At 52.2% G+C, this 27,988-nt stretch overlaps 1 protein-coding gene across 2 annotated transcripts; it reads right to left on the bottom strand.

The window, feature by feature from the left end:
• Positions 1–780: 780 nt before the first annotated feature.
• On the bottom strand, positions 781–26,258 carry SLC8A2 (solute carrier family 8 member A2). 2 transcript variants are annotated; one of them, XM_032613596.1, is made up of 9 exons: positions 25,581–26,258; positions 20,388–21,052; positions 14,192–14,614; positions 9,539–9,642; positions 9,373–9,390; positions 7,960–8,084; positions 7,557–7,656; positions 3,034–3,312; positions 781–1,157 (listed from the first exon to the last, which is right to left on the bottom strand). In XM_032613596.1, the coding sequence occupies exons 1-9, from the start codon at positions 26,256–26,258 to the stop codon at positions 781–783; spliced, it is 2,769 nt and encodes a 922-aa protein (XP_032469487.1). The 2 variants fall into 2 exon arrangements, with proteins under 2 accessions (XP_032469487.1, XP_032469488.1); XM_032613597.1 differs by lacking the exon at positions 9,373–9,390.
• Between the last annotated feature and the right edge of the window lie 1,730 nt (positions 26,259–27,988).

The following is a 27,988-nucleotide window of genomic DNA, read 5'->3' as shown; positions in this document are numbered from 1 at the left end:
CGCCCCCCCCAAGGCGTGGCTGGGCTCTCAGAGGTAGTGGAGGCAAGTGAGGGTGCTGGAAGGTGAGAAGTTACAGGTCCAAAATGTGCCTCCTCCAGCTCTGGAACCCCAAACATTCCCCTCCCTTCTCCAAGCCTTGAGAATTAGTGTCCTCCCAAGGGCCTGAGTGGAGAAATCAGGGAAGGTGTGCCCCCCTGTGCACACACCCATCTGTTCCTCCCCCATCCCCCGAGGCCCACAGAGCTCCCTGAGGGTTGGGGGAAAGGGCTGAGATCTGTGACCTCCTGGGATGGATCAGCCTCCTTCAAGCCCACCCCCACCCCCCCGGCCCCGTAGGGCTGAGTTCTGAGGCCCTGGGGCACAGGTCCGTGGAAGTGGTGAGGGGGTCCTCTAGAGGAAGGGGGACTTATGGCATGGAGCAAGGCTGGGTGTCTAGGGAGACACACTGGAGACTCTGTAGAGGATTACGGATGAGGGAGGGTTCTCTGGGGAGGGGCCTCGAGGTGGAAATTGCTCCAGTAACAAAGCCAGTAACGAACAGGGACGGACGGGCTGGAGTTGCAGGTAACTGAGGGGGCTGTTCGCAGGAGGACTCGGGGAGGCTCCCGAGGGGAAGGGAGGAGGCTGTAAGTGGGGACCGAGGAGAGGGGTAGATGGCTTCCCAGGAGGAAGGGAGGCCGAGTCCCAGGAGAGGAGGCTGAATATCTGGAGGACAGAGGAGAGCCAGTCCAGCACGGAGGCGGTGGTCTCGAGGGGCAGGCCGAGTCCCTGGGGAGGACCCTAGAAGCCCCGGATGTGGCAGTAAGCCTCCAGGCTGGCGAAGAGGATGTAGAGGAACCAGAGGCCCAGGAAGAGCGCGGTGGTGGCGAGCTTGGGGCCGCGCGGGCCGCCCAGCTCGCCGCCGATGTGCGGCCGGCGCCGGTACAGCAGCACGGCGATCCCCACGAAGGCGAAGACGGTGAAGAGCGTGACGGAGAAAGCCAGCGTGCCGGTGCGCACCTCGAAGGGGCGGCCCTGCACCGCCCAGTACACGGCGGCCACCGACCAGGCCACGCCCAGGCCCAGGAACACGTTCACGGCGTTGGAGCCCGTCACGTTGCCGATGGATGCGTCGGCGCACTGGTCCTGCAGCGCCGCCACCTTGCTGGCGAACGTGTCTGCAGGGGCAGAGACACCGCGGGTCAGGGGGGTCTCCGTGGGCCCCCCAGGAGCATCCGCCTGGCTTCGTCAGTCACTTGCTCCCCAGAGACCCACCAGCACCCCGCTGTCCCAAGGATCCAGACTCCTCACCCCAGTGTCGCGCGGGTCTAGCCTCCCACTCCTGGAGTTCTGTGCCCTTGACCCCACCACCCAGGGGGCAAAGTCGATCGCCATCTCTGTGCCTGCTGGCTACAGGCCCCGCTGCCTGCTTTCTATGGGACGTGTCTACATCCAGTGGGATCCACTACCTACTCTTTGGAACTCAGCGCCTCTCTATGGGACCCACTGCCTGCTTTCTTTGGGATCTGCTGTCTACTTTCTAGGGAACCCACTGCCTGCTTTCTACGGAATTTGTCTGCGTCCAATGGGATCCACTACCTACTCTCTGGAACTCACCGCCTCCCTCAGTGGGACCTGCTGCCTGCTTTCTATGGGACCCACTACATAGTTTCTATCAAGTCCTCACCTTATTTCTATGAGACCCCTGTCCCATCACCTGTCTCTTCAATACCCTGCCACCTTCTTTCTGTGGAATCCATCGTCTGGTTTCTACCATTTCCCACCGCTTTAGTTCTATGGGACATACCATTTGTTGCTTTGGGGGAGGATTCAGTTGACATGTTGAATCTATGGGCTCCCCTGCCTAGTTTCTATTATTCCCCACCATTGCCTATGTTCTATGGGGTCTGCTGCTTGCCCTCTACAAGACTTGCTGCCCGCTTTCTGTGGGACTCAATCTGCTTCCTGTGGGACACACACACCGCCTGATTTTTGTGGCATCCACTCTATTCTATGGGGCTTGCTGCCTGCTTTTGCTGGGAATCACTAGCTGTTTCCCATGAACCCACTGCCTGTGTTTCTACAGGCGCAATTATCCCGTTGCCATCTGGGTGGACAAAATAAATGTTAGGCCCCAGCCACGTGGCACCCCTTGACCGCCCATCAGTTCCCCACTTGGCTTCTGTCAAGCATACGGCTTCGCTTCTCTGGCCTCCACCATTCCTGAACATCTTGCCAAGACTGCAAGTCTCTGTTGTGGAGGGCAGGCTTCACAGACCCATTCACCAATGGTTGCTTTCTACAGGACCCATCACCTGCTGTCTGGGCCTACAGCGCCACCACCTGGCTGGGGAACGCATTGATGTGGAAAAGCAAGGTGTCTGCCTCCACGCGTGGTCTCCTCCCTCCTACAGGAACTTGTCTCCTCCACCTGGTTTCTAAGGGACCCTCCCTCAGATTTGGGGGAAAGAGGGGATCACGTACACTGCAGTCTCTGAGGCCTCACTATCTTATTTCCATGGCACCTCCTCCAACACGTGGTTTCTACTCTGACTGTCATCTTAGTTAAAGCTTTGAGATTCATTGGCCTGGTTCCTATCATGCCCAGCAACAAAGGTCTGTGGAATCTTTCATCTGGTTGCTTGGCAGGGGGAGGAAAGGGAAAATGAATATCTTGTTTCTGTGGAACTCACTGCATGGTTTCTATGAAGTTCCCACCTTATTTCTATGGGACTCTCCTTCCAACACCTGTCTCTTCAATGTCCTGCCACTTTCTTTCCCTGGAATCCATCGTCTGGTTTCTACCATTTCCCACCATCTTAGTTCTATGGGACATTCCACCTGCTTGCTTTTGGGGAGGATTCAATTCACATGTTGAATCCATGGGTTCCCTCCGCCTAGTTTCTATTATACCCACCTGCCTATTTCCTAGGGACCCACCATATGGGTTCTGTATGATCCCACCACCTTATTTCTGCAGGGCCTTTCTCTTAGGGTCCACCTGCCTGGCTTCTCTGAGACACTCCCCCAACAAGTGGTCTCCTGAGGGGTTACCGGGGATGGAGGTGCCCAGGGCCACGAAGACGACAGCGTTGACAGAGTCCTTGAGGCCAACGGTGCAGCCAAAGTGGGAGGCGAGGTCCCCAATGAGGGCGGTGAGCAGCCCGATGACCAGGATGCAGACACCGAAGCAGGCCCAGCCGTGGCAGTACTCGGTGGGGGGCACGCAGGCGAACAGAACCTTCCAGAACACCGTCAGGAAGTGCATGACGTAGTCAAAGCATGACGGCAGTCGCTCCTCCCGGGACCCGTCCTCCTCCTCCTCCTCGTCCCCTGTGGGCACACGACCCAGCTGGGGCACACACCCATGCCTCCTTCCTCACCTACAGAGCCCCCCTTTTGTTCAACTTCTAGGCAGCCAGTCCCCAACGAATTGCTTTCCCAGAATCCCTTGCAGCTAAGAGAATGTATGGGCCCAGGTAAAAATATTCATTTTCTCAGAATCATTTGAAGCTAGAGGAGGCCATGTGCCCAGATAAAAATATGCAGTTTCCCAGGATCCCTTCTGCTAGGGGTGGCCATGTCCCTAGCTAAAGATATGCCTTTCCCAGAAGCCTTTACAGCTACTGACAGCCAGGTCTGCCGCTAGAAGCATTCACTTCCTCTGATTCACTGCAGCTGACAGTAGCCACATGCTCAGCTAAAGGTGCTCACTTTCCCAGAACCCCCTGAGGCTAGAGAGAGCCATGTGCCCAGCTAACATTAGTCACTTTCCCAGAATCCCTTGAGGCTAGCAACAGCACTGTCCTCAGATAAAAATATTCACTTTCCCAGAATTCCATGCAGCCAACAGCAGTCAGGTCCTCAGCTAAATACTTGGTTTCCCAGAATACCTTGCAGCAGTGGTCGTGTGATCCAGTCTGGCCATGAGACGTAAACAGAGGGTTTCTGGAAAGCTCTAGCTTTCCTGATAGGGGTGCTGTTGTTATAGATGTGTTTTCTGAGATTTGTAAAGGATGCATCATGCTCAGAGCTGATTGTGTCACCTATTGTGGCTGAATTTGACCCACTTTTGACCTGCAGTGACTTGTGTAATGGGAAAGTGCAAATGAAATGTCTTCCTACCTCACCTGAAACTCATAAGCAGAAAGCAAGGAATGAGAAGCAATGAACACACTTGAGTGTGCCGCGAATTACATCTGGAAGGATGCTGATAAGAAACATTGTCACCCCTGACCAGTTGCTCACAGCAAGTCAGGAAATAAAAGCCAGGCCAGCCACCAAATCACGAAGCCACTTTCCATGGTCCCACCCAATGGTTCCTTGGAATGTCAGGGAGCATAGGACAGCTGGTGGCAGTGGAGGCAGAGAGAGACTGAAGGACTTGGGGATTCGGGTCATACATCCCTTTCCCACTTTTCTAGCTCACTTAGCCACTTGGCTTCTTAAAGAAATAAATGGTTGAATTTGTAAATGCTTAACTAAGTGGTTTGTGAGGCTTCTCGGCTCTGCATGTTGCATCACAAAGAACATGTTTTTGCTGAGACCCCAAGTAAAATGCAATTGGAAACTAGAACTGGAAACTCAAACGCAACAGGCACTCTGCCCCTTCCTGCTTCCCTGCTTCCTTTCTTCCTGCCTGGAATATGGACTTGACACCTGGAGGTACAGCAGCCGTCCTGCAACCATGAGGACAATACCTGGGAATGGGAAAGAGAAATAAAGAAGGGGCCTGGGCCTTTAATGACATTACTGAGCTGCTGCTAACTCTTGATTGCCTCCTACAGATTTTTTTGTTCCGTGAGAAAAAATAAAGTCTAGTGTGCTTAAGCCACTTACTGTCAAGTTTTCTGTTGTTTGCCACTGAACGCATCCCTAATTGACCATACTGAGACATGGCGGAGGTCAGAGCAGGGAGGACACACTCTTGGGAGGGAGGGGGCTGCTATCACTCCGTCTCTTGGGGCTTCTCCCTGCCCTGCTCCAAATCCTGCCTTGGCTCCCACCGCCCTCAGATCCAGGCCCACACTCCTGAGCTTGGCATTCCAGTACCCACAGGCTCTGGCCTCTGCTGACTTCTCCAGCCTCTCCCATCTAGAGGGAGCCTCACGGGTATACCTGTGGTTCTGGAGCCGACTCTTTGGTGTCAAACCCTGTGTGATCTTGAATCAGTGTCCTAACCTGTCTGAGCCTCTGAATGTCTAGTTGAGAAATGGGAATAATAATCAGACCTGCCTCAAGAGAGGGCTGTGATGACTACATGAGTCAGGCCATATAATGTGCTCTCTGTGGGTCCTGGCACATCTCCACTGTGACTGTCATTGTTGCAGGCCCATTCCGGTGCCTGGGGGTGGGGGGGATTCAAAGATGCCTGAAACCAAGTTCAGCCTGCAAAGAACTTTCCATCGGGAGGTAAAGGAAATACAAAATCATCTCTAAGTGCAAGATGGGACATGATTCATCCCCAAGGAAGCGAGAATCACCCTCCTTCAGCACCTCAAAAAGCTTTGTGCTCACGTGAGGACCCAAAAGGAACAAAGTACAAAATGACCAAGCCCCAACCCAGATACTCGGGATACGTTCATTAAATGAGCTCGTACAGGAAATGGACTTCAAAGCTGCCTGACACTCAATCTGTCTTCATTGCTGTCATCATCGTGATTATTATTACTGTTATTATTACCATAATGGTTTTATTCTTCCTCTACTACTTCCTCTGAGCTAATCGCTTGCTTTCTATAGACCCATGGCCTCCACGACCACCATCTCACACCCACAGTTTCAGTTTCATGCAACCCTCTTACCCTCACTAAGCCCCTAGAGGGACCTCTCTGGCTCCCCACTGTTCTTGAAGCTCAAACTCCTCACCACGTCCTCTCAGACCCTGCATGACCCATCTCCTGCCAGTTTTGACAGCCTCAACTCACACCCCATCCCACCCTCTCCCTTTTCTTTCCACAGGCTCTCTCCACTTCCAGGAGTTCCCCTCATTCAAAACACACTCCGTGAGGAAAACAAAGAAAAGAAAAGAAAAAAGCTCCATGGCTCCCCGCTGCACCTAAAATGACACCCAAGCTCTCTCCTGTGGCCTCTAAGGCCTTTGGGGTCTGAACCCTGTTCATCTCTCATGCCTCATCCCATGCCTTTTCTTCATGCCTGAAACCAATCACCCTCCCTAATTGTGCCATAACCTTGCACATTTCCAGACTCTGGTTTTCCCTCTGCCTGGCTCCCACCTCCTGGCTAACTCTTATTCCTATTTGAAGACTCAGATCAGAAGGCTCCTCCTCCAGGAAGCCCTCCCTGATCTTCAAGTTGGGTCAGACACCCGATGTGGTCTCCCATAGCTCCTTGGGGACCCCGTCCCAGTCCTGCCCAATCTGGGTTGCCACTCTCTTGTGACAGGTTGTTTCCCCCACTGGACAGTGAGCTCTGTCAGGACAGGTCCCGAGCTGTCATGATCATTTCTTTGTCCCCAGCAATGGCCCTGTATAGGACCGGGTCCAGAGGATCCTTCAGAAGTAGATGTTGGAGGAATGTGGCTTCAGAGGGAGATGCCACTCCATTTCTATTAGGCCTACAATCTGGTGTCTCTAGGCCTGCTACCGGGTACTCTTCCATCCCTGATGCCTGGTTTCTTTTGATCCCACCGACCAGTTTCTTTCCACCCACAATTCCTCGTGTGTTTTCAGTTCCCACCAGCTTGGCCTCCCTGAAGCAAACCTGATGTTATTCAAGGGAAAGAAGTCCTGAGTTCCACCCTGGTCCTTTCTGGATTCCCTGAGGGACTTCAGGCCAGCCCCTCTTATGTCTCTTGGCCTCAGTTTCCCCAATTCCTATCACAGATGGCCAGTGTTGACCTCCAAGATTGTCTGTGAATCCATGTCATCATATATCTGGCCACAGGGGGGCAGTGTGAGCCTGTCTGCGGCCTAAGGGGGTGAGAACCCGCTCAGGTGGGAGAGCTGGGTGCCCTGGAGACTGTCTCCATAGCAACAGAGGAACCCAGGCTGTGTGGAGAGGCCATGCCATTTAACCTGTTTCCACCCTCCAATTACCTGAGGCCTGGAGAAAGCCCGTGCTGGGATCCCACCGCTTCACAGCTCTCCACCTCTGCCCCCGTCTCCAACTTTCTGCGTCTGTGTGTGTCTACCTGCGTCTCTCTCTCTCTGGCCCTCTGCGTCTTCATTTTCTATATCTTTCATGCTTTCTCTGCATCTCCGTCCTTCTCTGGGATTCTGTGTGCCTCTCTGTGTGTGTCTCTCTCTCTGGCCCTCTGCGTCTTCATTTTCTACACCCTTCATGCTTTCTCCGCATCTCTGTCCTTCTCTGGGATTCTGTGTGTCTATCTCTCCTATTTGTATACCTTCCCTATCTTTTCCTTTGTCTTTCTGTATCTGTTTCTTAGTCTTTTTCTTTGAGTATCTCTGTGCCTTTCCTGTCTTCTTTCTCTTCTCTATTGCTCTCTGTCTTTTTCTCCATGTCCCTCTTTCCCTCTCCCTTTCATTTATCTTCCTCTGTCTCTTTGTCTCTCCATCCCTCTCTTCTTTCTTCCTCTCTCCTCCCTTCCCACTTACCTGCGCTCACCGTAATTGCCTCTAAAAACTGCTCTCTCCACGAATGGGTCCCAATCACCAAAGCCAAGTTCGTTTTCTTGATGAGTTTATCCACTGTGTTCTGGGGATGAGAGGGTGGGGAGAGACCATGGCCCATGATCACCCCAGGGCAGCTCCATGAGGGGTACTGGGGATGCGGGCTCACACCCCATGCGCAGGGGTCCTCGACCTTCCATATCCCAGTTCTAGCAAGAAGGGACAAGGGAAGCGTGTGCTGTCCATGGTGCTAACGGAGGGACACAGACGGTGGCCTCGGACCTTGGTTGCCCTTCCCTTGTGACCCTCATGGTTGATCCCCTCCTGGACTCTCCCCAAGGAAATGACCCAGGCAAGACTCCAGGAAGGTGAGGTCCCAGAAAATCACCTTAAAATCATACGACTCCTCAATGATGACCTCCAGTCGACAGTTTTCCCCAAGAACCGGCTTGCCCATTTCTGCTATCCTCCGGGCCTCTTCCTCCTCAGCCGTCAGTTTCCTGTCCCCATCCCCTGCGGCATGAGGGATGGGAGTTAGACTCCAAGGAGACCTACCTACCTGGGCCTGCGATGCCTTTACTGCCTGTTCCCACTGATAAAGAAAACCCTGTCTTTCCCCAACCTGAGAGCCACCTCCCATGGGCTGGTCCACGAAGTTCAGTTGGTGGGCTCTGAGGTTCATGTGGTGGGGGCTGTGTGACCTTGGACAATACCTTAGTCTCTCTGTGCCTCAGAGTTCATATCTGTAAAATGGGCACAATAAGAGTACCTACCTCACAGGGTGGTTTCCTATTAACTCCTAGTTAAAGGAGTTAATCCATGTGAAGCGCTTAGAAGAGTGCCTGGCTCACAATAACCAAAAATGTTACTTTATTATTATCACCACCCTGTGGAAGAGGCCTGGTCTTTATATCCAAGCTCTGAAAACATCCTAGAGTGTGTTTGAGGTGGTGAGGAGAGAGGGGGATTCCCGATTTTGGTATAAATCTTGGACCCAGAACCATCTACAGTTGGCTCTGGGCTCATTGACCTCCCCAAAGTATGTTGATCCTTTGCTCCAAGCCCGGCAACAACCCAATCGTAAAGCTCATAAGAAAGCCACCCGCCAACCGGGAACAGTCTCAGAAAACTATGCCTGAGTGAGAAATGACTTTTATTGTGTTAAGCTACTGGGGTTTAGGGGCCTATTTGTTATAGTAGCTTGTGTTACTTACCTTGACTAATATAATCTTCAGTCTATCCTTAATCTTAACCCCAAACCCCAATTCTGATCTCAGCTCCAAAACCACTCTGTCACTATCTCCAAGCCCCTGACCCTAGTCCCAGCTCTCACCCCAATCTCTGACCTTGGCCCCAACTCTACCCTCAAATTCCTCAAACTCACCTCAAATTCCAACCTTAGCTTTGACCTAAATCTGACCCCAGTTCTAATCAGCTCCCACCACAAACCCAGAAGCCAATCTCCATCTTAATGCTGGCTTTGACCCAGTTCCTAATACTGATCCCAAATCCCAACCTCAACCCAGTCCTAACCAACCTCAAACCTGATTCCCACTGACCCCACCACAAACCCAAGCTGGATTCTATGACTTACGCCCCCCCACCATCTTAACTACAACCAAAACATGATCTTGGCCTTTAAACTTCTGTCACCCCCAATTCACACGTGTTCCACCAAATTCATCTCACCTGCAACCTGCCTCAAACCTGACCTTGAGGGGAACTTGAGGCACTGACCCACCCCCAAGACCCTCCCTCCAGTGCCCCACCCCCCGCAAAGTCTGGAAGTAACTCCACTCACCTTGATTGAGTAGCAGAGCTGGGGAGAGACAGAGACAGGGAGAGGGTGAGATCTTCCCTGGGAAGCTCAGGTCCACGAGCTTGAAGGATTGCCCACAACTGAGCCTCCAAGGGTCCCCCCGCCCTGGAGCCCTCACCTCTCCCACAGCCCACCCGTCGCCCCTTACCTGAAATCCCTCGCTTAAGCCACTGCGGCTGGCCCAGCTCGATGAAGAAATTATCCTTCTTCTCATATTCCTCATCATCAACTATTTTCACCTGAAGAGTTTTCCTGAGCAGAGAGGGAGAGCACGCAGCGTAAGACTCCCTCCCCCTGAATCACCAATAACTCGCCCGTTAGCCACCCGGTTTCTTGAGCACTCGCTCCATCTCAGGCTCTGGAATCTCATTCAATGTTCACAACAACCCTTGGGGGGAAGGCTCTCTTATTATCCCCATTTGACAGAAACGAGCTCAGAAGCGTCTGACGAAGCTGCGTTTGTATAAAGTATCAAGCTGAGGGATCCCGATAAAACCTAGGTTAGATTGGGTGTTTCCTCTGCTCGGAACATTCACCTGGCTCCCATCTCACCCAGGATAAGAGCCAAAGACCCAAGAATGGCCCCCAAGAACCCCTGCCATCCGGCCCTTGTGCCCTTTCTGGCCTCCCAGCCCTCTCGCCCTCGCTCACTCCCTCCAGCAACGCTGGCCTCCTCGCTGTTCCTTGAACCTACCAGGCCTGCTTGTGCCTCAGGACCTTTGCACCAGCTGTTCACTCGGTTTCCCCATGTTCACTCCCTCAGCTCCTCCAGCTCTCTGTTCAAACTTTACCTTCTTTCTCAATGAGACCCACTCCCACCACATTCTTTAATATTGAAATCCATCCCTACCCCTACCCCAGCATGCTTGGCCCCCTTCCCCTGCTCTATGTCTTCCTTGTTCCAGATTATCTTCTAACACACCGTCTAATGTGTTTATTTTGTTTATCGTTTGCCATTTGCCCCTTCACATTAAAATGTAAGTTCCACCAGGGCAGTGATTTTTGTTCATTTATGTTCTTTGCTGTATCCCCAACGCCTAGAACAGGGCCTGGCATATAGTGTGCCCTCCATAAACAGTTGTTCACTCAAAATTTTCAGTCCGGGAGATCCTTGGCTTTCTGTTCCCTGTCCTGACCACATTTGGAGGTGCAACAGAGGGCTAATTGCTTTTCTCTGCATCCCTGCTGCCATGGTAACCAGGACGGTGGGCGGGGGAGAAACAGCCAAAAGTTATCCACCCCCTTCAGGCATACAACCGACCCCCCCCTCGATTACGAAGACCCACAACCCCCCAAAGCCCACAGCTCTGCCACTAGCAGCTCTTTCAGCTGTAGGAACCACAAGGCCTGGCCCCAGAACCCAGAAACACAAACACCCAGCCCATGCAGTCACCCAGCAGAGGAAGCACAGCCGGTCACACCGCCCACACCCACGCACCATCATACCCCGCAGCCATTCCCTATGCAGTGGCAAAATCACATGGACCAGATGCCAACTAGCACGACACCCCCTCCACAGCCTGGGTGACATCACCAACGTGTGAGACCCCTGCTGTGGATCCATGTAGATTCTCCTTCCTTACATCTCACTCTTTATGCCTCTTGGTGTCTGTTTATTCCCTTCAACGTCTCTCTCTGCATCACAGTCTCTCAGTCTTCCTTTGTCTCTCTGCCCATCTGTCAGCCTCTCTGTGTCTCTCTCTCCATCTCTCTGACCTTCTCTGTCTCAGTCTCTCCCCAGCTCTCTGCCTTTCTTTCTGTGTCCTCCTCTCCCCATCTCCGTCTGTCAGTGTCAGAGAGACTGAATGGAACACAATGGGATAGCCAAAGTCAACACCATCTAAGCAAAGGGGTCTCAATCAACAGACCTATCTCAACACACGAACGCACAGGACACAGTGACACCCATGCAAAGACAGACGCACACAAGACGGTCACGTGGAGACATACGCCTACTTCCACCTTCACCCACTCCCAGTCTCAAGATATTTAAAATTTTCTGTGGGTGGAAAACATGGGTGCCCCCCACCTCAGGAGTGGGCTGGGAGCTGTCCGCGGTGCTGAAACACCAGAGCCAGGAGGGGTCTCCTGACACACAGACAGCTATTGACACGTTGACACACTGACAGGGTGATACACACACACCTCCGACGCTCACTCTCTTGCAGACACGCCGTGATCCACTGACACGCAGTGACTGACAGTGACACACGCGCTAACTGGCACCCAGACAAGTGTGCCCTCATGGGGCCCAAAAGGAGGAGAAACCCAACTAGCAAGGGACAGCAAGAGGGACTCGAGCTACACAAGGGCAGGACTTCCTGAGATCAAAGGAAGCAGCCTTAGGAGTATGGGATTAACGGATACACACCATTAATATATAACATAGATAAACAACAAGGATTTACTGTAGAGCACAAGGAACTATATTCAATATCCTCTAATAATCTATAATGGAAAAGAATCTGAGAAAGAATATATATACATATATATACATATACGTGTACCTGAATCACTTAGCTGTACACGTGAAACTAACAACTATAGTTTAAATAAAAACGAATTAATTATTTTTTAAAAAGGAAACAGCCTTCCGCCCCAGCCTGATATTTTGTCATCCTCACGCCTGCCCTCCTTGTTTCCTGGGCACTCCACTCTAATTTCAGACCCAGTCTCTTTCTTATCCTGTCTCCTATCCTCTCTTGCTGACCCAAACTCTTTTCTCTCTGTAGCATCAGAAGGACCTTTCCTTCCCTGAGTCCCACTGAGTTCCTCTCAGTGAGAAGAATGTCTCTCTTTATCTCCCCTGCATCTCTCTTCCTTTTACTCTTCCTCCATCCCAGTCTCCCAATCCCGTTTTCCCTCTCTTGATGGGTCACTGTCACTCAGTTTCTGGCTTCCTTGGTATCCATCTCTAAGTTTGTGTCTTTCTGTCTCTCTCGTGCTCTCTCGCTTCTCTGTTTCTCTCTCTGACTCTCCCTTACTCTGGCTCTGGCTCTCTTTCCCTAGGTCTCTTCTGTCTCTGGGTGCCTCTCTGTCTGTCTCTCTCTCTTGCATATCTCCCCGGCACCCCATCTCTGGGTGTCTCTCTTCCATCTCTGTGTTGATCCTGCCTGGGTCCAGCCCTCCAGCCCAGCTTCTTGGAAGCATCTCTAATTAGCGCCTGCCCGTCAGAGGAAGGATGTGTTTCCCTAAACGCTAATTAGCCTCCTGTTCTCCCTCTCCTGAAGCCACAGCTGGAAGCTTGGGCGGGGGTGGGGGACAGAGGGTGTCCCAGCCTGGGGAAGCCATGCGGGGGAGGAGAGGGCCTGTGGGTTTGTGGTGGCAGGCGGGAAGTTGGTTGGAAGCGATAGACTACAAGAAGGACTGGAACAAGTAGAAAGATAACGCCCTCCATCCCCTCGGCCTCTTGGGTGTGAGACATGGGGCCTGGAATGGTGCCCTCAGCCCCCAACCTAAGTTCTCAACCCAAGTCAGACAGAGAGAGAGATGGAAAGGTATGGAGAGTTCGTGACTGAAATACAACCCGAGTCAGAGAGCTAGCTAGATACTGGGGACAGAGATCTAGAGATTAACAGAAACCCAGAGGGGAGGTGCCAGGAGCGAGAGACGCAGAGACGCAAGCGGAGAGATGGAGAGATAGAGCAGTGAGAAGCTGAGCGGGAGGCCTAGCCACAGAAGCTGGGAGGGGAGAGGGAAGGGGAGCGCGGTGGGGGCTCTGCTAGGTGGGAGGAGCGTGGGCGGCAGGAGGAGAGAGACAGACTGGCGTGCGGGGGCGGAAGGGAGCGGGCAAAGGAGGGGAGGCACCTTCTGCATCCCAGGCAGGCGGGGGGTGGGGGGCGGGGGGTGGTGGAGGGGGAGGGGATGTGAGGCTGCAGGCACACATGGGGGGAACTCGGGCATCTGTGTAAGGGGTGGCCGGGTGTCTGGGCGTGAGAACAGCCCTGACTCTGTGTCTTTGACTTTGTGTGTCCGTATGTGCCGGTGTGCGTGTTGGTTGTGTCTGTGTGTCTACATACTTATTCCTGTGTATCCAGCTCACCTCCCAAGATTCCACCCCACCCTCCCAAATCCCAGCCCTCCAGTTTCCCGTGTCTCTTCCTAGGCCCCCATATTCCTACTCGGCCTCTTCCCAAAGCCTCTCCCACATTCCTCTTAGGTCTCCTGCTATTTCCCCAGGTTCTTCTGCCTACCCAATAGCTTCACCCCTTCCCCCATCCACCTCCTCAGTCTCTGCCCCATCTCCTTAGACCCCGCCCTCTTCCGCTGTCCTTGTCCTTTTCCCTGAGTCCCTACCCAGACCCCACTCGCCCTCCATTTCCACAGACACCTGCCCACCTCGAAAGGAACCTCAGGCCACACTCCTCCATTCTACAAATTAAGCCTTCCACATTCCTCTCCCCAGGCCCCATCCTATTTCCTCTCCTCTCTCCTCACTTGGCCTTTCTTCCTGGTGTCCCACTCTCCTCTCCCCAAACCTGCCCAGTTCTCCCAAGCCCCGCCCACATCCAGTCCCAACATCTTGGCCACGCCCCGTCACTCCTGTCTCCTCCCTCCTCTCCCCTGTCTCACCTCTTCCCTGGGCCCTGCCCCACTTCCCCTGACCTCTCCGTTTCAAGAGCAAGTCTCCATCAAGGCCCCACCCCTTTCCAAGACCACGCCTCTCCTAGGTCCACCCACTTCTCGACCTCGCCCATCCAGGCCCCGCCCCGCCCGGGCACAGTCCCATCCTGGTCCCGCCCCTCTCGCGGGCCGCGCTCTGTCTGCCCCGGCCGGCGGGCTGCCGGACCGGCGCGCTCACATGGTCTCGTCGTCGCCGAACTCGAGCTCGCCGCACGCGTCCTCGTAGTGCACGCCGCCGCCGCGCGCCGTCCCGTCCACTGTGCGGTAGGGGAGGCGCACGGTGCCGCGCGCGCCCGAGCTGCGCACGACGCGCACGTCCACGGTGCCCATGCACTCGCTCACGTGCAGCAGGCGGTCCTGGAAAGAGAAGATGCCCGCGTGGTCGTCGTCCAGGATGGTGACGGTGGCCAGCAGAGGCGCCACCAGCCGCCCCTTGGGCCGCCCGCCGCCGTCGGGCTCGAACATGCCCTGCGCGTCGCCCACGCGCAGGTTCAGCAGCCGCACGAAGAAGTGCTCGTCCTCCTCGAAGATGTCGTCGTCGATGATGCCGATACGCAGCTCCTTCAGTGTCTCGCCCGGCTTGAACACCAGCGTGCCCTCGCTGCGGTGGAGGAGAGGGGAAAGAAAGGGGTGAAGGTCGCTCAAAGGCTGTGGGGGAGGTGGGAGGAGTCAGGGTGGCCTCCTAGAGGAGGGGGCCGCACCACGGAAGAACTTACAAATATAATGGTGGACAGGTATTAAACAAGTAATACTGAGGGGGAATGAGGGTGGGCTTCTCCGGGGCAGGAGATGCAGAGGGAGAACAAGACAGAGTTGGTCCCTCCCACCATCATCATCTGATGATGAAGGTCAGATCAGGGCAGGCTTCATGGGAGAAGATTTAGTGGGCAGGAGAGCTCCAGGCAGAGGGAACAGCACATGCAAAGTCCCAGGGTGGAGAGGGAGCCTGGAGTGGTCCACAGCCATGCTTCTCCAACCTCCAGGTGCACACGAATTCCCTGGGGCATCTTGTCAAAATGCAGATTCTGGTTCAGTAGCACCAGGGTTTCAAGACTCTGCAGTTTTAGTTAGCGCCCAAGGGATGTGAATGGTTCTGGTACATGGACCACGCTTTCAGTAGCAGGGACATAGGGCCCAGAATTGACCTTGCCATGCTTCTCATAAAAACCATTCTGTGCTCCCAGGTATCCCCAAGAGAAAGTCCATACTCCTTAACTTGGCATCATTCAGTCATTCAACATACACTCTCAGAGTAACTGCTGGGCAATGCTGGGAACATGGGAACAGCCCCACGGCAGAGCCATATCGCAGTGACAATTACACATCTAGGGATTTAATCTGCTGTGTGCCAGGCACTGTTCTTAGTGTTGGGGAAACAGCAGCAAACCAGATCACAGAAAAATCCTTGCCCTGGTGGAGCTTCTGTTCCAGCGCAGGAGACGAATAATAAAACATATAATGTCAGGTGGTGATGATGCTCTGGAGAAAATAGAGGAAGGAGGGTAGAGAGTGAGGAGAAGGGGCTGTGTTAGCGTGGTCAGGGAAAGCTTTTCTGAGGAGGTGACATCTGAGCAGAGGCCTGAGGGAGGGAGCCACGTGGAGGATATCTGGGGAAGAGTATTCCTGTAAAGGGAACAGCCAGTGCAAATGTCCTGAGGCAGGAGTGAGCCTGGAGTGTTTGAGGAACACCAGGGAGGCCAGTGTGGCTGCAGCTGAGGGAGCAGGGGGAACAGGGGCAGATGTCATGGGGCCTTGGTGGGCCATGGTGAGGACTTTGGCCTTTACTCCAAGTGAGATGGGAACCATGGGAGGCCTCCGAGCAGAGGAGGGACGTGAACTGGCTTAGGTTTAAAAGGGCGTCAGTTGTGTGACTCTCTAAAGCACGTGCAAGATGTTCTATTATGGGGTGGGGGAGGGAATGAGGCAGGGCCTGAGACAGGGTGAAACTTTGAGGGAACAGGGAATGAGTGGGCTCCTCCTGGCAGGGCTGCAGACATCAAAATGACTCTGGGATGTTAACAGATGTCAAAAGTCTATAATATCCCCCCCCATCCCTCTGTGGGGGGGCAGAGGGACCCTAAGATTCTGGCAGAGGTAGAACTGGATGACAAGATCTGGATGGAGGGAACAAGGCCTCCCTGTTGGGGCAGCCGTCAGCCTAGGGGCGCTATCCATGGTGGCTAAGGCACCCGGCTGGGTGGGCCGACCTGTGCCAGCTGTGGGATCTCCAGGCAAGCAGGATTCTGCAACCCTCTAAGACTCGGTTTCCTCATCTGTAAAATGGAGGTAATAACCCTGTCTACCTCATGGTATTGTTATAAGGATTGAGTTAATACAGGGGAAACACTCAACAAAAGTTAGCTAGTGATATTTGCACTAGCAAACTAGTGAATCCTAAAGTAATGGCATGTTAGAAGTGGAAACTTAAGGGATAGTAGAATGTTGGGCTTTTAGCACCATCTTTACGAAACGGTTAACCTGGACATCACCAGTAATGGGACACGTGGGCGTCATGTGCCTCCCGGCACCACGCACCGAGGAGGGCACAGCATCACCTCCACGGAGTCCTGCCAAAGTGCATCATCTGAATCTAATCATGAGAAAATATTAGGTGAACCCAAATTGAGGCTTGTTCTAGTAAGTGGTCTAACGTCTTCAAAAGTGTCAGGGTCATGAAAGTCATGGAAAGGCTGAGGGATCGATCCAGACTGAAGAAGGTCAAAGAGACATGACGACCAAACGCACCATGTGGTTCCAGATTGGATGGGAAGAGAGGGAGCGAAGACACAGCCACGAAAGGTGAGATAGGGACCACCGGGGAAATGCAAACATAGACTGTAGATGGGATCATAATATTGATTCAGTATCAAATGTCCTAAGTGCGATCATTGTACTGTGTTGATGGAGGAGAATACCATTATTCTTAGCAGATGCATACTTATGTTTATGGGTGAATGGCCATGCTGCCTGCAGCTCGCTCTAATAAGGTGCCACAGTTATTAATATTATTATATATTTTTCTAAAACAAACTTATGGTTACCAAAGGGGAAAGGTGGGGGGGAAGGACAAATTAGGAGTTTGGGATTAATATACACTACTATATATAAAACAGATAATCAACAAGGACCTACTGTATAGCACAGGGAACTCAATATTCTGTCATCACCTACATAGGAAAAGAATCTGAAAAAGAATGGATATATGTATATGTACAACTGAATCACTTTGCTGTACACCCAAAACTAACACAACATTGTAAATCAACTATACTCCAATATAAAATAAAAATTAACAAATAGAGTAGCATCTCAATAAACATGTTATTATATATTAAAGAGAGAGAGTGAATGCACACAGGACAAAATAGGAACGATTGGTGAATCTGGGTGGAGGTTACATGAGGGCTCGCCAGACTATATTTGCAGCCCTTCTGTAGGTGTGAATTTTTCAAAATAAAAAGTTGGGGAGAATCCGCCTGCCAATGCAGGGGACACGGATTCGAGCCCTGGTCCGGGAAGATCCCACATGCCGCGAAGCAACTAAGCCCGTGCTCCACAACAAGAGAAGCCACCGCAACGAGAAGCCCGCACGCTGCAACGAAGAGCAGCCCCGCTCGCCGCAACTAGAGAAAGCCCGCGCACGGCAACGAAGACCCAATGCAGCCAATAAATAAATAAGTAAATGAAGAAAAAAGAAAGTTGGGGAGAAAAAGAACATGCGGATTTTAGAAACCAGATATCAGAATCATAGAAGGCGAGGTTCACAGGACTCATATTCCAATACTGGGTGCACAAACTCTGAGAAAATGAAAATCTTAGAACCATCAGATCAGAGACTGGTTGGGGTACAGATTAGAATATCAAAATGTGGGAAACCTGGAATCTTAGAATTTTAGACCGTTAGCATGTTAGGATTATAGGGGCTTAAATCTCAGAGTCTTGGAAGAGCTGTGCGGTTTGGGGGCCTCAGAGATCATTATTAATTTGGAGAAACTAAGACCCCACAGGACCACCATAGCGTAGTGATACCTGTGGGCAAATTAGAAAACGGCTCCCCTTCTTCAAGACACTATTTCCACGAATCTGGAAATTGTCATGATAGACATAGAAATCTACAATGTCCACTATACGAATAGCGCTTTCTTAGATGTGCTGCTCTTGTGCAGTGCACAGCCTCAACAACTGTACGTGACAGCCCTGTCTGCCCAGACTGAGGCAGGAACTTACACAAGGAACAGGGGGCAGGGCTAAGCTTGTACTGGAGCCCAGGTGTCCTCCCTCCCAGTCCTGGACCTAAGCTGCCCTGATAAACGATGCCAGGCCTGTGAATATCAACTGCGTTGGGAGAACAGGGATGGGTAGGAAGGTGTCAACTCTTCCTGGCTCTTTGGTTCCACCACTGAACAGCATTTACTCCTTCACTTCGAACATCTTCATGATGTCATTGGCAGGTGAGAAGGCAGCCTCTGATCCCAGCAGGTGACACGTGTACTCGCTTCCTTCTGCAAAGGCTTGGGGCTTTGATGGGGGCAATGCAGACGCAGAGGTGTGGGTAGGAGGGGAATGGTGGATAGACTGAGTCACAGCAAGCCCCCAAGTAGTGGATACCTTTTCTTCAGTCGAAGGAGGCTGGAGATGTAGGATGGGCAGAGAGGATGGAGGGAGGAGGTCATGGGTGACCAAAGGGATCCCATGCTACAGGATGATGGAACAAAGATCCGTGAACAGTTGTGCTCCACTCAGGGAAGGCTGCGGAGGGGCAGGGTAGGAGAGGTGGATGAGGATGGGCAGGCTAAAGGATCCTGGACTGACTGAGGTGGAGGGAATGACCTACAAATGTCCAAAGCAGTGGAAAGATATGTAGATATGATGGGGCAGAGGGGAGCCTGGGCTACCAAAGGTCTTTGCTGAGGTACAGTGGTGGAACTAAAGATCTGTGAAACAGGGACCTCAATCCCAGAAAGAGAAGAGTTCGCGGACGAGGGGCTGGCTGCTGCATGATGGCAGAACCCAAGATCAGTGAACAGTTCAGCTTCAACTTAGCAGGTGGAACCCATGAAAAGCTCGGCCATCAACACTCCCTCCCGTATTCTGCTTTATTTTTCTTCGCTGTTCTTACCACTCCCTGATATTTTAATGTATTGGATGTATACTTTCTAATGGCCTGTCTTTCCCATGAGAATGTCAGCTGCATTGGGGCAGGGACTTTTATGTCTTTCATTTACTGCTGGTCTCCATTGCCCAGATTCATTTCTGGCACATAGAAGACACACAATAAATGCTATTATTATAGGAAATCATGGGAGACTTGCACATCAGTTAACATAACAAAACATACTGTAAGCCTATAATTCCTGAAAGAGTGTGGTATGGACAGAACTACAAATACATAAAGAATTTTGTGGTCCCATGAGAACACAGCAGTTATCTATCTTCTTTACTGTTCTCTGTCGAGCCTCTTAAAAAAGCATCTGTCAGATGGATAAACAACAAGGTCTTACTGTATAGCACAGGGAACTATATTCAATATCCTGTGATAAGCCATAATGGAAAAGAATATGAAAAACAATGTATATGTATATATAACTGAGTCACTTGGCTGTACAGCAGAAATTAACACAACATTGCAAATCAACTATATTTCAATAATTTTTTTTTTAAAAAGCATCTGGCACCTAGTAGGCGTGCAGTAGGAGTTGCTGAACAAGATCACAGTTCTGCTCAAAGAGGGGTGAGGAGAGGGACTGGGGCAGTGAGACACAGGAGGGTGCAAAGAGTGGGTAGCTTTATGGTGGAACCAAAGACAATTTGGACACTGTCTGTCTTCTTATCCCACTTCATTTTCCCCCATCACCTGATGTTTTTATATGTTTCATAGTTTATAACCTTATTGCAACTTGAGGGTAGGGACCTTAGCTGTCTTGTTCACCGGGGTATACACCTGGCATATAGTAGGTGCTCAATAAACATTTTTACTTTAATAATGGTGTGTGGGAGGGTACTTGTTTTACCAGGTATGATACATATAATGGAGTTATAATAATGAACACAGTGGAGTGTCAAGCACAAGAATGCACAGGTAGAGCATGGACATGGGAGGAGCAGCCTGTGCTAGATGGACAGCCACCGCTGTCTGCCTTGTCCAGCAGCGTTTGCCAAATGCCTAGAACAGTGCCTGGTACAAAGTAAACTCTCAAGAGTGAATGAATGAATACTGCAGGTCTGCCCATAGCAAAGTAAGGATGGGCGCCAGAGGTAGTCAGGAGACTGGGGAGACTGGAGGCCGCTGGATGGCGGAACCTATGACCTTCGAACAGCCAGCCCTCCCTGCCCACCCACTCCAGGCGGGCCGGGGAGCACTGCCCGGGACCCACCTGTACTCATAGTCGGAGCCGGCCTTGGCGGAGCCGTCCTCCGTGCGGTAGTCCACGTAGAAGGTGCTGTTGCCCTCGCCGCCTTGGCAGGTGACGGACAGCAGCACGGAGCCACAGTTCTCCAGGCAGTGGTAGAGGCTGGGCTCAAAGAAGATGCGGCTGGCGCCGTCGTCCTCGTCCTCGCCGGGGCCCTCGGCCGAGGTGGCCCTGCGCGAAGCGTCCACCGCGTGTCGCCGCAGCACGTTGCCCGCGCCTGTCATAAGCCGCGTGGCCTGGATGCGGTAGAAGGCGCGGCTCTTCTGCTGGTGCAGCAGCGCGTAGTAGTTGGCAATGCCCACCAGCTGCTCCAGGTCCTTGTCCGGGTGCTTCTGCTTGAGGTCCTTGAGGATCTGGATGACCTCGCGGCGGCTGGCGTCCAGCTCGCGGGCCTCGGCGGGCCCCGGGCCCAGGCCGCCCACCTCGCCCGGCGCCTCGGCGCCCAAGAACGTGCCGTCCAGCTCGATGCTCTTGGGGGGGTCGCCCTCGGCGCCGATGATGATGCCGCTGCGCGGGTCGGTGCGGTAGCGCTTGTACACGTACTTGTAGAAGAGCAGCCGCTTGTCAGCCATCCAGGCGAACACCACGCACACCGGGAAGAAGACGAGGGTCAGCAGCGCCTCCCACACCTGCGGGCGGCCCCGCGGGTCAGGACCGCCGCGCCGGGAGGGGGCGCGCTCGTAGCCGGCCCACCGCCTCCCGGCGCCTCTCTTCCCAGAGTCCCGTCCCGGCCACCACCCGGCGCTCCCCGCGTCTCTCCTGCATCTGTCCGCATCTGGCCTTCTGTCTCTGCCTCTCTCCTGTCTCTTTTCATCTCTGCCTCTCCGCCTTTTTCTTCGTGTCTCTGTCTCTCCCCTTTTCCCTTATCTCCCTCCATCTCTGTCTCTCTCTCTCTCTCTGGCTCTTGTCTCTGCTCCTCCCTGCCTCTCCCCATATCTCACTCTCTCTGTTTCTCTAGGTCGTTGTCTCTTTCTCTTTCTGCCTCTGTCTCATCCTCTATGTCAGTTGGTTTTTTATCTTTCTCCCTCTGTGTCTTCCTTTCTTGTTGCCGCTGTCTCCTTGTCTCTCTCTCATATCTTTTGTAGATACCTACCTCTCTCCCTCATGAAATTCTTCACAGTTTCCCACCCCACCCTTCTTCCCTCTTTATGTCCCCCCCCCCCTTTCCCCGCCCTTCCTGTCTCTCTCCTGGTCTCATCCATCCATCCATCCATCCATCCATCCATCCACCTTTTGTCACACTGAGAACCACACTTAGCTGCCCCAGTGCCGGGAACCCAGAGATCCTAAGCCACCGCCAAGCCAGAGACACGTCCCCACCGTGTGGTCCCACCCCTTGTCCAGGGGCAGAGCTGGTGTCTCTTCTTGCCTCTCTCTCCCTCTATCTTTTCTCTCCCTGCTCCATTTCCCCTCTGCCCCTCCTCACCCGGGATGCCTCCACTTCTCCAAAGCCTGCCCATCACCCAGGGTCTGCCCTCTGGTCACCTCCCCAAACTGTCGTGTTCCCTCCCCCCCCCCCACCCCCCCACCAGTGAGTACAGCCCTTGCCAGATTCTCCTTGCTTAGGTTTTGTTTGGCTCTTAGGGACAGGACTCTGACTCTAAAAGAAGCCCAAGTTTGGCTTATTGTCTGACAGCCTCATAAAGCGAGTTCCCATATTTACATGCTACCGCCCCAGAGGGACAAGGCAATGCTGAGGTTAGATCCTGGTTCTAGAAGAGGAATGCCTGGCCCAGCCTCTTGTCTGTAAAATGGGGACATCCCCAAGATTGAATGAGCTTATGTACCCCTAGCACTTAGCTTTGTTGGTTATTGACACATGGAAAATACACAAAACATGAAATGACCATTACCATTATTATTATTACTAGCGTTATTATCTTGGGCTCATTGAGGTCTGGGACTCAGTCAGCCTGTGGTCTGGCACAGGTCCAGGCATATACAGGAAACACCTGACAGTTGCCTTGAAATATTCATGTAAAGACTCCTATGTTACCTTTCTCATTAAAGATAAGGAAGAAAAGATTAAAGAGTATTTACAAATCAGATGGCCCCAGAGGTATATTTAAAATGAGCCTGGTAGGGGAAGGAACAATCTTTAAGCTCCGACTGCCACAGGCCCTTGTCGCTGTGTTTACTGATGGTTCAGAGGAAAAGCAGGACTTGGAAATAGTACCACACAAAGCCACCAAGCAGGTTTGTGAAAAGAAACTGAATTTTCCACGCAAGCCGTAAAATGAACTCTTGCCTTGTGCTCATTGAACTGGCCACTGTATATGCTGTGGGCGATTCTCTCTTAATCAGATGAGAGATCTCAAATACCTGAGATCAGCTTTCTTCCCTGCAGGTAAACAAAAGGTGATTCTGATAGACTCACATCTGCTTTCTAGGGCATCCCCTGCAAATGGGCTCATGGGCTTGCACACCCTGGGAGGGGAGCGAGACACACCTTCATGTCTCAGTGGATAGAATGCCCCCAAGAGGGGTTGTCACAGATCTAGGGATATTTATGGGTTGCCACCATAATTGGAGAGGGGGATATGGTCCCAGCCTGGTGACATCCAGCGACTCATGGGACAGTCCCACACAATGCAGAATTGTCCCACGTCCTGCCTGACTTCAGAACCTCCCACTGGACGTTCACGTCAGTGAAGCCCCTGCTTATGATAACTGGAGTCTACACTCCATTCTGTTTTATGTCTGTATGAAGTATTTTCCTGTACGGTTTAATGTACGCTGAATATACCTGATTTCAATCTCATGGCTACCCGCTCCTCTGTGCATGGGAATGTTTTCTGATTTTTTTTTTTTTCTCTTAAACCCCAACTTGTTCATTATATGTAAGTAGATGCCACCATCTGGCTCTTCGTCATGCCTTTGAAGGTGGTCATGCCCAAGCGTTTACATATAGAAATGCAGATGGTTCTATTAGATATTACTTTCCTTTATGTCACGGTCTGAGCAATATACTGACTTCTGGGAAGCCAATCCATGTAGGGAAGTTTGTTAACGGGAAGACGAGCTCACATTTACCCTGTCCCAGGCTCGCTGTTCTAAGCCCTTCCACATGTAGCAATTCAACTGATCCTCATGCAGCCCTCTGAAGCTGGTACTAGGATGACCCCCTGATTACAGGTGGGGAAACTGAGGCACAGGGCAGGTAAGGAACCCGCCCAAGGTCATACAGCTAGGAAACAACAGAGATGGGATTTGAACCCAGGTCTCAGGTTCAAGAGTCCAGACACCAAACTCCGAGGCTAGAAAACCTCTCTCCTATTAGCTAAGAATTTCACACCAGCAGAATAAAGGGGATATAAAAAAAATTGTTATAAAAAGGGAGGATTGGATATGAAGGGTCAAGAACCAATGGTCTACTTCAACCCCTTCTATGGTTCAGATGTGTAAACGGAGGTCCAGAGGGTACAGGCTTTGCCTGACGTCACACATCATTTCTGGAGAAAACCCAGAGCCAGACCCATCTCTCACTACTCCAGGTCATCACCGCTAGGAGGGACGGGCATCGTCTTTAGTTCGTGCCCGTTCTTTCGATTATGTCATGAAAACATCCCATAAGTCTGGCCGTTTCATGAAAACATCCCAAAAGTCTGGTCTCCATTTACTCCTGAAGGGATCCTCCATAGCCACTTCTCTACCCAGAGCTGTGGCATTTTACACTGTCTTCCCTATGTCTGAGCCAGCTTCTTCTCAGGGGAAATCTCTCCCTCTCCCTATCCCACCTCCCACCCATGGTGTCTAAAATTCCTTTCACAGTTGCGGTGTAAATCCTTGTCAGGGACCACTTTGAGAACCCAGGTTAGAATAGCGTCCTTTTTTAATAGTGCCTGAGAATCGTGTGAAGCATCGTTCTGTAATTTTTGCCATGGCAGCCAGGAAACTCAGCACTACACAGTAATGCTGAGTCAATCACAGTAACTGTCTCTCTCCCTTTCTTATCCCTGTTTTCTGGTGCTACCATCTCCCCTTTTCCTCACTGTGGTTTCTAATCCCTCAGATCTGCCTTGATATCATCTGCAAAGAATTTTTATAGCTCTAACTTTAGATCCTTCCTGGAAAGAAACTATAACTGGCAGAACATGACAGATATGCATGAGTATATTATACGCATGTGTGAAGGAATCCTGGTTAGGCTCAAATAAATTATGCATGTGTGTGAGCGAATTAAGCCAGGCCCATGAATACATTATGCAAATGTAGGTGGTGGTCACGGGGGCTGTGGGAAATAAATTGGGCAAATGTTTTAAAGGAAGACTAAGCAGTGTGCCCGTTAAGACACTGGGTAAATGAGCGGCAAATGATTATGTGAATGTGGGTGTAAATTACGCATCTGTGGGTCTACATTTTGTCTCACTATTAGAATAAATTATGCAAAGTGGTCTTTGCAGTGGGCTGGGTTTATACCTAGGTTGGATTGGATGTGAGTATGAATTACCGTGAAGTGGCATAAATTATCCTAACATCAGAAATCAATTATTAATAATGAATGAATTATGCAAACCACGACTGCATATCTGGCAAATACAGAGCTAGATTACGCAGATGTGGGCATGGATCTATGCAAAGTCCATGGGTAAACTATGCAAATTGCACCAAGTTGCACCGAGTTACACCAAGTGACCCAAGTTAGCACTGTCAGAAGACACAAGGCTGGATTATGCAAGTGTAACGTGAATTATGCAAATGGAGGATGTCTTACTGCCAAAGTGAAAATAAATTATGCAAAAGGCAGGGAGTATAGGAAAACATGTGTGACCATACCTGGCAAATACCTGGCTAGACCGTCGTATGCATTACACAGATCACTAGGACTCTGCTAGCACATATGGCCCCCCTGTGAGTGTTCTGGATGGGCATATTGCAAAATGGCACTCCATACTGTGCAGATGAGCCCTTTCCAGGACCTGCAGTGCCATCCAGACCTGGCTTGGGAGCACCCACTGGGCTCCAGTCCCAACTTGCCATCTCCGGCCCAATGCCTTTGTGCAGTGCGTGACCTGTACAACCATACCTGGCGGCCCTCTCAAACGTGAGCATGCATTTCTGCAAATACAGGCATTGACTCTCCAAGCCCGGGGAGCCACCCCTCTGGATTTTGCTGACATACATGCACCAAGGAGATGTCTGTGGGTCCTTGCTCACCTGGACCACGCCCGGGGAAAAGACGGCAAGGATGAGATAAAGCCAGACATAGGCGAAGATACTCCAAGAAGCGGTGACAAAGAAGACTCTCAGGTGCTTGATCTTGCGGCTCTCACCGGCTGGGATGACGTAGATGCACACGGCAATGACCACAAACATGTTGAAGGCAGCGCTGCCCACGATGGTGCCCGGACCCAGCTCGCCCGCCTGGAAGTTGTGGCCACAGACCTCAATAACAGACAGCAGGATCTCAGGGGCCGAGGAGCCCAGGGCCATGAGTGTGAGGTTGGACACAGTCTCATTCCAGATGCGGACGGTGCCCACGCTGGTCTCGCCGTTGGACTTAGTGATAGTGATCTCTTTCTCCTTGGACGTGATGACCTCGATGGATGCCATGAAGCGATCGGCAATGATGGATACACCCAGGAACATGTAGACCATGGCCACAAAGTAGACCACGGCCCGCGCTGCTTTGTCCCCCAGCGATGGGTCATCAGGCTCCCAAACGGGCAGCAGGACCCCTGGCTGGCAGCGGTTGGAGCCCTGGCAGCCCCCCATGCTGCTGGCATCGCTGTCGTTGGCTGGGGGGGGCGGCAGGGAGGGGGTCGGGGTGGCTGCCCCTGAGCATGGGGGAGTCCCCAGGAGGAGTGCAAACCCCACCAAGGCCAGGGTAGCCATGGAGGGGGTCAGGGTCCTGTGGGGGAGGAGGAAGTCTGGGTGAGGGGAGCAAACCCCTCCCTGTTGCTGAGGAGTCAAGGTTCATTGGGGTCGGAGAATAGGGGAGAAGCTGAGGACTAACAGAGGGAGGAGAGAGACTGGGGGAGCCAAAGAGAGACAGTGATTCAAAGAGACAGGGTCACAAAGAGACACAGAGAGCGCCAGGCAGAGACCAAGAGAGAAAGACACAGAAAGATAAAGACATCATGCACTGCTGATGGGAGTCAAACCACTGCAGGAAACTATAGCTGAACATCAAGCACCCTAGGACTCAGCAATTCCACTCCCAGGTATGGACCCAAGAGAAATAAGTCAAGTGTTCATCAAAAGACACATACACAAGTGTTCACAGCAGCTTCATTTATAATGGCTCCCCTCTTGAAACAACCCAGATGCCTATCAGCAAGAACATGGAGAAGTACACGGCGGAATAGCCACGCAGTGGAATATTATACAGCACTGAAAAGGGAGCGGGCAACTGATACACCCAACAATGCAGATGAATCTCACAGACATGCCATGGAAGAGTGAAGTCAGGCGCAAAAGAACACAGACTGAATAAGTTAGTGGGAGAGGCAAGGGGCTGGGGGGCCCTCAACTCATTTTGTGATTCCTATGGTTTCCAACTTGGCGTCAGAGGGCTCCTGCTTGGGATTTGGGCTGTGGAAGGTGCTGGGGTGTTTGTCTGTCTGTCTCAGGTAGGGCTGGGGAGGGGCTGCTGGAGGATCTCTCACTCACATCCTTCCCCGCAACGCTGGCAGGTTTCTGTCTCCAGCATCCCCAGGTCTCTGGCAGGTGCAGGATTCCTTAGAAGCTGTGACATGAGGTCCTAGGTTGGGCTTTTGGACCCCACACTGTGGGTGTGGGGTGAATACTTCTCTTCCTGCCTCTGGTCCTGGGTTCGAGTGGCTATTTCTGTATCTAGGTCTCCTTTAAAAATGCCAATCAGTTCACATTCTCCCCTCTGATCAGAACCCTCCATGGCCCTGGTCTCACTCAGACACCAAAGTCCCCTCCCTGCTTCATAAGGTCTCGCACAATCTGGCCCCCACATTCCCTCTCTGGCCTCATCTCTCTCTCTCTCTCTCCCCCTCCCTCACTTGGCCCCAGCTACACCACCTCCTTGCTGTTCCTCGGGCAAGTTCTTGCTTCAGGGCCTTTGCATCTGCTGTTCCCCCTTCCTGGGACACTGTTCCCCACATATCCGCTCCCTCTTCTCCTTCAGCTCTCCACTCAGATGTCACCTTCCATGGCTGCTCTGTTTGAAATGACACCATCCCACTTTGGGGAGTCCCCAGCCATTTCACAGATGAGAAGACCAGGGCTCAGAGAGGCGAAATAACTTGCCCAATGTCCCCCAGCACCCATTCTGCAGCTCCCAGTTTCTCTCTCCTAGAGTGGTCCTGACTTCCAGCTCCCCTGCCCCACCCTTGTGTTGTCATGGTAACCCCATAGCCTATAAAATGGAACTGAGAGAGGAAGGCAGGGGTCCTCAGGGCCTCCACCCTCCCCGACCCCTCTCTTGGCCACCAGCCTCAGTTCTCCCGGTAACGTCCATTTCTGTCTGAAAAGTTCTTCTCACGGTCTAACCCACAGCCTGCCCCCAACATACACCCATGTCCTCACGGATTGGGAGCTGGCTCCTTTGGGGGAGGGAGGCAAAATGTTGGCAGAACTTCCCTGAAGAGTGT

Source organism: Phocoena sinus, chromosome 19 (genome assembly GCF_008692025.1).
Source record: "Phocoena sinus isolate mPhoSin1 chromosome 19, mPhoSin1.pri, whole genome shotgun sequence".
Lineage (NCBI taxonomy): Eukaryota > Metazoa > Chordata > Mammalia > Artiodactyla > Phocoenidae > Phocoena > Phocoena sinus.
The sequence above is the reverse complement of the archived record's forward strand: the minus strand, read 5'-3'. Positions and strand labels throughout refer to the sequence as shown.

Coding starts and splice junctions, on each gene's coding strand:
- SLC8A2 (XM_032613596.1), bottom strand. CDS start 26,258: ATGGCTACCCTGGCCTTGGTGGGGTTTGCACTCCTCCTGGGGACTCCC. Junction 9,643..14,191: donor TTCGGCGACGACGAGACCAT/GTGAGCGCGCCG, acceptor CTCTCTGCTCAG/GAAAACTCTTCAGGTGAAAA. Junction 7,657..7,959: donor AGGAGTCGTATGATTTTAAG/GTGATTTTCTGG, acceptor TCTCATCCCCAG/AACACAGTGGATAAACTCAT.